Genomic DNA, 9,055 nt, shown 5'->3' on the forward strand with positions numbered 1-9,055 from the left:
AAAAAAATTGTAAGGCAAGATTTTTCCTTAGTGAAACCATGTTGACTATCCAATAAAATTGTAAACTTTGTTAAATGATTTTGCAAAGCATTTTTTTAACAGACTATCCAAAATATTTTCCTCAACTGATGTAAGACTAATGGGCCTATAATTACCGGGACAATGTTTATCACCTCCTTTGAAAAAAGGAGTTACATTAGCTAACTTCCAATCCTCTGGTACCTGTCCACTATTCAAGGACTGACAAAAAATAGTAGTAAGTGGCTCACATATCCACTTTTTAACCTCCTTCAAAATCCTTGGGGAAATATTATTTGGTCCAGGAGTCTTATCGTTTTTTAAGTTCCAATTTTTTTCTTAACCAGCTCAGAATTAATGCAGTCATCTTTTTTTATTTCCATTCCATTTATCAACTGTTCAAGATGTGGAATACTGCTTAAATCTTCGTAAGTAAAAATCGAAGAAAAAGCAAAATTTAATAACCCAGCTATCTCATAATCATCAGATACCAGCCTTCCTTTATCATCCCTCAAGGGTCCTACCCCCATCCTAACATTTTGTTTACTCTTACTGTATTTATAGAAATCCTTACTGTTAAGTTTTACATTTTCAGCCAACCGTTTTTCATACATCTTTTTTGATGTCCTAATTTACTGTTTCACCAACTTTTTTATCTTCTATAATCTTCTAAGTCTCCTGTCACAAGTGGGGTACCTCAGGGCTCAGTCTTAGGACCCTTACTCATTTACATCAATGACATAGATGAAGGAATGGTCAATAAATTACTTAAATTTGCAGATGATATTAAAGTCTTGGATGTTGTTAGCTGTGAGGAGGATGCTGCTGATTTACAAAAGGATTTAGGTCATTTAGTGAGTTGGGCAAATAAATGGCAAATGGGTTTTAATTATAATAAATGTAAGATAATGCACGTGGGGTATCACAATTGGAGTTATAAGTATAATTTGGATGGGAATAACATTAAAAGTGTCATAAAAAGAAAGAAATATTGGTGTAATAGTTGATCAGTCTCTAAAGCTATCCAAGCAGTGCGCTGTTGTTGTGGTAGGACAAATAAGATTTTAGGTTGGATCTATAGATATACTGAATACAAGTCTAAAGAGGTAATAATTTCATTGTATAGGTCACTGTTTAAGCCACATTTGGAATATTGTGTTCAGTCTTGGGCTCCTTACCTTAGGAACGACATTGAGTTGTTGGAAAGGGTTCAGAAAATGGTTACTAGAATGGTACCTGGGATGGAGGGGTTGTCATATGAGGAGAAGTTGAAATCTCTCAAATTACTTTCTCTTGAAAAAATGAAAAGTTGGGGGAATTTGATTGAGGTGTTTAAGTTTGTAAAGGGAATTGATAGTGCTGATGCATCATCTTGTTTCATACTTAACAGTGAGAATAGTAAGATTAAGAGGAAAATATATATTTTGGTAGGGTAGGAATTATCTTCAGTTAAGACAGTTTTATGTTTCTAACAGGGTGGTTGGCCTTTGGAATGAGTTGCTTTAGGATGTTGTGGAGGCAGTAAATTTAAGTGAGTTTAAGAAAAAGCTTGATAAAAATATGAATGATAAGGGCTGACTTTAAGATTTTTTAATTTATTCATTAATAGTTTTTATTTAGATGATGGAACAACCGAGATGGACCAATAAGTCCCATATTGTCCCAAAACGTTATGTTATATTATGAAGCCGTAATGGCGAAACGTAGGTAGCAAATCTGGCAATAGAAATATTTTTGAATTAATTGGAAAATACAGGTAATTTTTTCTATCTTTTATTGTCGAAAAGGTCTAAAATTACAGTAACTACAACACTTCGTGAGAAATTCAAAGAAAGTTTTGAATGATTTAAACTCTCTCAAAGAAGCCGATAAGAATACATACAACACGACCTGCTTTTCACGCCCTCTACCTTAAGAATACTTATTAAAGTTCAAGCAAAACATAACTAAAATAAAAATCCAAAAGTAGAAACATAAAAAATACTTTTTGAACCTTATGTTTCAAACAGTGAAAATGAGAGACACTGTTCGTTTTGATATTGGTATTTACAAGCTGAATGTCTCCTTATTGGTCCAGCAAAATGGCCGGGTCAGTGACCCATAAGGTTCAGGCATAGGCATCCCTATTCGGAACTACTGAACATAGGGAGGACAACCAGTAAGCAGCAGAAACCACCTCTTTATGTGGCTACTCTAAATCAAAGAGTAAGAATGAATTCTGCAGTTACAAAGCCCTCATCGCTGAAGGTGAGGAGCGTGTTCAGAGACATATCACAGCTCTACGCGCTAACCACTAGGTTACGTTGTTCATTATGTATTGAACTTTCGTAATTCCGTTAATACGTTGTGTCGTGCTGAGCGTTGCAAAAGTGTTGCAAAGAAGAGTTCCTCTTGTTATTTTTTGTGCTATATGTTGTATATATAAGGTAATGTCGTGTTCAAACACGTCATGATGTAATTCGTTTTTTCTCAGGTGTATTCGTCGTAACCTGAATGTTTTCCTGGTTTCACAGACTTCCTTTGTACCCTCAATCTCAAGAGTATATTGCTTCCCTCAATCATTTAATCATTTGTGTACTTTTAAACACAAGGATTTGCAGTAAGCTATATATGCTGTGCCCACTACGGGAATCGAGCCAAGATATTTAGCGTTAAACTCCTCAGTGTTGAGTCATCAGAACGCTACCTTCAATCCTTTAAATCGCCTTTCCAAAAAAGAAAAACAACAGAATTCATAAAACATTGTCTAACTTAAGAAAACTGCTTTCGCAACCACTCTATTTTTCTTTCTGTTTTAGCGGGTACGAATAATTTACCCAAATTACAGACTTGTTTTTATACCGTTCACAATCGGTATGTTCTACGTATTCCATCATATTAAGTAATTCTATATTTTTACAATTCAGTGTAAAGAACTGACCAAAATTTAGGATGAAATTACTCGTTTTTTATGTAAAATATATAATAGATCTCAGCAGTAATCAGAAGGATTAACTACAATATTAATGGTGTTTCTTCTTGTTGTTGTTGCTTGTTTTTACGTTTTTGTGGGTAACTCATGCGTTAATAAAATAGAACTCTCCTAACAAACAATGTCATAGACCCCAAAATTTGGTGCATAAATAGTTTTAAAAACGCGTTTAACACCCCCCCCCCTTTTTATATAGTTCCAAAGTTATGAGTTACGCCATTGAACGTTGTAATAAAGCTATTTTAATTAACTTTGTTATATTAAAGTGCATTAGTTAAAATTCGTAATACAAGTGTTTTCCAGATCCTTAACGTCAGTGATTCTCAACCGCTGAGCTGTAACACGCACAGTTGTGGGACTCCGCGAGAAGAGACAACTTCGACTGCCCTAAACTAACGAGTCATCAAATGCATCTTTACAATTATGTCAAATAACGTAGTGGGCCTTAAGGACCAAAAGATTGAGAAAACCTGTTATACGTGATTAGATGTCTGGTACACTCGACCCTCTTTCTTATCGAAGGTCACAGACCAGAAGTTAACCAAGTAACTGTTGTAAGCACGGTTGGGCATTTCACCAGTGATAAAAGTGGTCAATTGAACTGACAAATACGTTATTAATTATTTGTTGTTTTCATCTTAACTGCATATATTCAATTTTACTGAAATTAACGTAATTAATGTAAATTAAATTATATGAAAAAGTGAACCAGCCTATGGTTCATCTCCAGCTTTCCAACAACTGTCAAAGTTAATGTTGCATACAGCGCTGCCATTTCGGCATTTTATATTGTAGATAAATAATATTACCAATCATTATACCAAATAACTATCTGTGTTTTTATAATGTGCCATTATTCTGAAGCTATGCAAGAAGTTTAAAAACATAAGCTGTTGGCTGCATAAAATTGAATTCATGCATTATATTAATATACATATATAGTATTTACAAAATTAAGAAATATTAGGCTATGATACAATAAGTTCAGTTATTTGTTGTTTGGGTTGAGCACTCGGTGATTTTGAAGTCCGTTCGAGGGCTATATTTCTAAGAAGCATGGGAAAACTAGGATGCTTTCATCTTTTCCTGACTTAGTTGCTAATAAAATCAAGTTACTATGTAAATAATAAGAAAAACAGATATTTGAAACGAGTCCAATTTATTTGGAGTATTACAATTACAAGAATATTAGCCGTGTGAAAACAGATTTATAGCATCTAAGAAAATTAACTTGTTTTGCTTTAGTTTTATCATTCAAGTTTTGAGCTAATTACGTACCATAGCTAGGTGATCTGGTGGAACCGCTGTACTAAACTCTGTGGAAATACTGGGAATAACATAATCACGAAGTGATTCAATTACGTAAGGCTGTTTTGTTGTTCCTGACATATCGAGAAGACCTGTGGGTATAAATATACGAACAGTATAATTTTTATATCCTATAATAGTCAAGATGACAGAGGGTTTAAATACACGAAAAATAAAATCTTTCTGTCTTATAATGTTTAAAGAATAAATAATTAAGGGTGTAAAAAGCCTGAATTTTTGGTGTTTTATGTTAATTGACAAATTAAAGGAAAAACAAAATATGATGCTCTATAACATTCCATGACAACACTTTTAAAATTATATACGAAAACTTTTTATTAAAAATGTAAAATAATAATAATGAATACCAATAATTAGTTCTGAAGAATTTGACACTGTTGAACAAGATTTGGATCGGTACAGTAACTCAGGAAACCAGTCAGTTAGCTGCTTTATTGCTGTCCCCTGGTGGCCACAGGGGTCATAAATCTTCAATCCTAAATAATTGTATTAAAATTGGTTAAAAATCAGTTTTGCAACATGACATAACATTTATTAGTAAATATTATTAGGTTAGAATTCATTTTCTGATAAGCTGTCATTTTCTAGATATAAAAATATGATATAAAAATAATATAGTATTTATTCAGAAACAATGAAATATACTTGAAATACATATCAGGCTTTTTGTTTAATATTTTGAATTAACAGCTCTTCACAACTTGACATTTAAAAATATTCAGAAGATTAATTACATAATTTAAAACAAACTTTCATATCCAATGACATATATTTATGTGTATATCGATTATAAGCAACATGAACTATCTTTGTTTAACTCAAAGATAAAATTTAAGACGAATTATCTTTCTATATTTAACATAAAAATGACTTATATAATTTATAAATGTCAGTAATAAATGACGCTTTAAAGAAAGAATACATTGTACTTCGTTTGCCATATTCAAAAAGGTCGTTCGCATGACGAAAATAGTTTAATACTTAAGAAGTCAAACACTCTCAAACGACGTAATATTACTTGTCTTGTTTGTTAGAACAGGAATCCTAAGTATGGACAAGCTATTGTTAACGAGAGTAAATTTAATTATATTAAAATGCATGTAGGAGACAGTTAAGTGTTTGTATGCAGAAGACAACTAGTTAAATGTTTATATATAATTAATTGAATGTATATATGTGTGTGTACTAACTTCTGTCATCAGTTAATTAAAAATGAAATTTTAGAAAATAAACTTACCTACTTTAATACCAGGAATAAATGTTTCTGTAACATCTTGACCGCCAATTACAGCACTATTTTGATTTAGCAAAGATACCACCCATTGTAACACTCCATATGTTTCAACGCCCTCTATTTTCGGTTTACCACAACCATAGATTCCTCTCCCTTGATCATGTATGTTGAGCAGGACCCCGATAAAAACATCAGCATCTGAAGCCACTTCCACATAGTTACTCTGTGAGAGGCATTCTTCAAGTATTGGGTTTTGACCAATCACTGACCACTGGATAAACAGGAGGGCAAAAACACTCAGAGAAGCATAACAAAATAATGACATCTCTTAAATCTGAAAAAGAGAAAACAAATAACCTTAGGTTAGTCACGTATCTCTTATTGGTCCTTACTTAATGCGAGTTTAAAGTCTGGATCCTTCTTCCTTAAATGGAATCCTAATAAATGATCCGCCATAATAAAACTTTAGCACTTTTAATATGTTTTTCTTTATCCAGTTGAATCATATTAAGTGATTCCCCATAAGAAAACTTAAGTGCTTTTGAAGAGCAATCTTTACATCACCAGGAGCTTCTGTTCTTCTGATGATCTTTATCAGATCACGTTAGTGTTAATGCATACAATAACTTTAAATTATTCGTGTTCCTGTTTAATATTTAAAACATTCTAGGATTATACGATTTCATATCTTTTCTGGTTGGTTTGGAGGTTTGAATTTGGGCCAAAATTAACGATAAAATTTGCTCTATATTCCCCTGTTGATTAGAAGTAAGTTTACCGACTAACAACGATAAAATCTAAGGTTCTTTTACCCTTAATAGATAAAGCGCAGATAGACAGTGTAACTATGCGCTAAAAAACAACAACAAGTAAATAAATAAAAAACCTTAAAATGAACGCCATGCCATCTTTTTACCAATCTCTTTAGATTCAAGACTTGAAAATCACATGAAATGCGTATTTTATAATCACAGAGAGAACATAAAACATTTTAATTCAAAATATATGGTCAATACAAAGACCTTCTGAGAAGAAAATAAATAACCAAATGAAAAGTTAATCATATGTATCTATCGCACACACACACACAACTAATGTTAATGGGGACGAATGAAAATGAAGTTATAAAAATAAGTTTTGAGTATAAATGTCACTCCCCAACGTCTCCAGATGATGGTTAAATATTAAAAGTGGGCACTTTAGGTCAGAACCACTAACCCTCATTCTCAAAATACCACGATTCACAATCTATAGTAACTTGTGCATGTAACCAAGTCATGCTGCTAAGTTGACCTGGCAACAACACGGGAAAACTGGTGGGAAAACAAGTACACAGATGTTGCACCCAACTCCTAATCGTACTTAATAGTCACGTGATATCAACAAGTGAATCTTGATTCGAACTTGGCGTGATTGTAAGCAGCTAAAGCTGCTTTGTTTTATTTATGTGACATCTGCCCAATAGATACACAATCCAGATACCTCGCTGACCTTTTCTATAAACACAGAAAAAAATATGTGTATCTTCAATTATATGATTTTTTCCTTAGAACACTAACGTTAATTAAGAATGAAAGTGATTATATCTAAGCTGAATATTAATTTTTGTGAAATAAAATAATCGCGCACCACTCTCAGAAAGGAGGAAAAAAAATAGAGTTGATATTTCAGCTCATCAACAAATTAAAAAACAGCTTAAAGAAGAGTAACTATAAAAGAAACAAAAAATCATTTCATGGTAAAGAGCTCTTCACTTTATGTCTCTCGCAAATAACCGAGTGGCTTCATTTTCCCTAAATGGAAAGAATCGGAAGTCCATGTGTAAAAACTTCGGTTTATTGTTTTCTCCAGTCAAGTCCAAGTTCAGCCTGGCTAGGTCATTATTCGATAATTGTCAGAATATTTTACTCTTCTGGATGGGAGGAAGATTCATACAAAGTGTTTATTACATAATCATGCATTCCATTTTCTTCTATCATCAACCACTTTGACAATTGAAAGGACTATATTAAGTAACTGCTAACGGAAGTCCATGGTAGGTCACCGGTAAATTACAATGTTAAAATTCCGGGTGCGATTCCCCGCGGTAGCGAAAGCGCAGATAGCCCACTGTTGAACCTTGCACTGAAAGAAAATAAACAAGCAACAACTGGCGTAAAACATGATGAACACGTGTTTCTACCTACAAAAACTTTGTTATGGTTCTTGTTATCTAATTAACTGTACACTTGTTTCGAATATTCGTATAAAGCCATACAAAGGCGATCCGCTCTAGCCGTCCCTAATGTGAACTGATAGACTAGAGAGAAGACAGTTAGCTAACAGCATTCACTACCAACGCTTGGAATTCTCTCATTGAATTGTGGTATTTGACCGTCTCTCTTATAACGCACCTACGGCTCAAAAGTAGGGAAACATTTTTTTTTACACATTTTAGAGCCTTTTCCTCTAACAGTCCACTCAGGAGAGCGATTTCCATCAGTGTAAGTTGATTCAACATTCAATTAGGAATAAGAAAACCTGGATAGGGTGAAAAAAAACCTATATATAATCCTCAAAGTACCCTCTTCTTATGGTACTGGTACCCAGACCTAACTGGGAAGTCACTGAATCTAGTCTGGTAAAGCTGTTTTGTTGGAAACTTCTCAACACCTTCAAAGCACTATTCAAGTACATCTTTGACGTCACTACTAGAATCCCTATCAGTAATAGTGCCATCCAGTTGAACATCTACAAAATAATAAACTTCATTTTTCAAAACGTACAGTTCTAAGAAATGACCACAACATTTCATGTCACTCTGTACCTCCAGACTTTAATCAATAACATTTCTGTAGGAATAAAACACACAACATAACACTGAAATCTTCTGACTACTACTGGAAGGACTTGCTAATGTATCCAAACTTTTCTGCAAAAAATTGAGACACCTAGTTAAAGATGTGGTTCTATTGTTTCAACTCAGGGCATGACGTCAGACCACACCTTCATAGAAAACGCGGTCATATATATATATATAGTGAAGACTTGTGGACTCTGGTTTGTATGTGAAATAATTATATTGTCTATTTACATAATACTTTATTTAACAATACGAATTATTGGTGTAAACGCTTTGAGATACGAAGCTTGCAAAACACGTGGTTCACTTAGCTTAGCTTACTTCCGCTGTGTCTGATTTCTGATCGGCATGACATACTTTCCCTGGGTCTGACTTCTGATCGGCTGGACCTACTTCCGTTGTTCTTCCTTCCTATCGCCCTGACATACTTCCATATAATGTCTTTCTAATTCAAGTCGTATAACACTGACAGCTGCTTTTTGTAATATAGAAAATATAGAGATTCTCGAAAAATGAATAAAAATGCATCTACAATGTGAAATACCATTTTAAAATACTGTTACGTCTCCGTGTGTTAATTAATTTTCCGTAACTTCGTTTCAACGAAACTTTAACGACACAAGTCTTTACTTAATAAAACTGGTTTATTCTTTCCGAATAT

At 33.4% G+C, this 9,055-nt stretch overlaps 1 protein-coding gene across 3 annotated transcripts in view; it reads right to left on the reverse strand.

The window, feature by feature from the left end:
- Nucleotides 1-9,055, reverse strand: part of LOC106458191 — a 47,933-nt gene that overhangs the window by 20,848 nt on the left and 18,030 nt on the right. The window contains exons 1-4 of one of the 3 annotated variants that reach the window (XM_022384334.1): nt 6,771-6,811; nt 5,556-5,886; nt 4,666-4,794; nt 4,268-4,389 (exon numbers count right to left, since the gene is read on the reverse strand). In XM_022384334.1, the coding sequence (XP_022240042.1) occupies nt 4,268-4,389; nt 4,666-4,794; nt 5,556-5,877 (573 nt within the window). In that variant the 5' untranslated portion in view covers nt 5,878-5,886; nt 6,771-6,811. Of the gene's footprint in view, nt 1-4,267; nt 4,390-4,665; nt 4,795-5,555; nt 5,887-6,770; nt 6,812-6,845; nt 6,853-9,055 lie in introns of those variants that run through there. The other 2 variants (XM_013917665.2, XM_022384333.1) reach the window with 2 other exon arrangements.

Source organism: Limulus polyphemus, unplaced genomic scaffold (genome assembly GCF_000517525.1).
Source record: "Limulus polyphemus unplaced genomic scaffold, Limulus_polyphemus-2.1.2 Scaffold427, whole genome shotgun sequence".
Taxonomy (NCBI): Eukaryota; Metazoa; Arthropoda; class Merostomata; order Xiphosura; family Limulidae; genus Limulus; species Limulus polyphemus.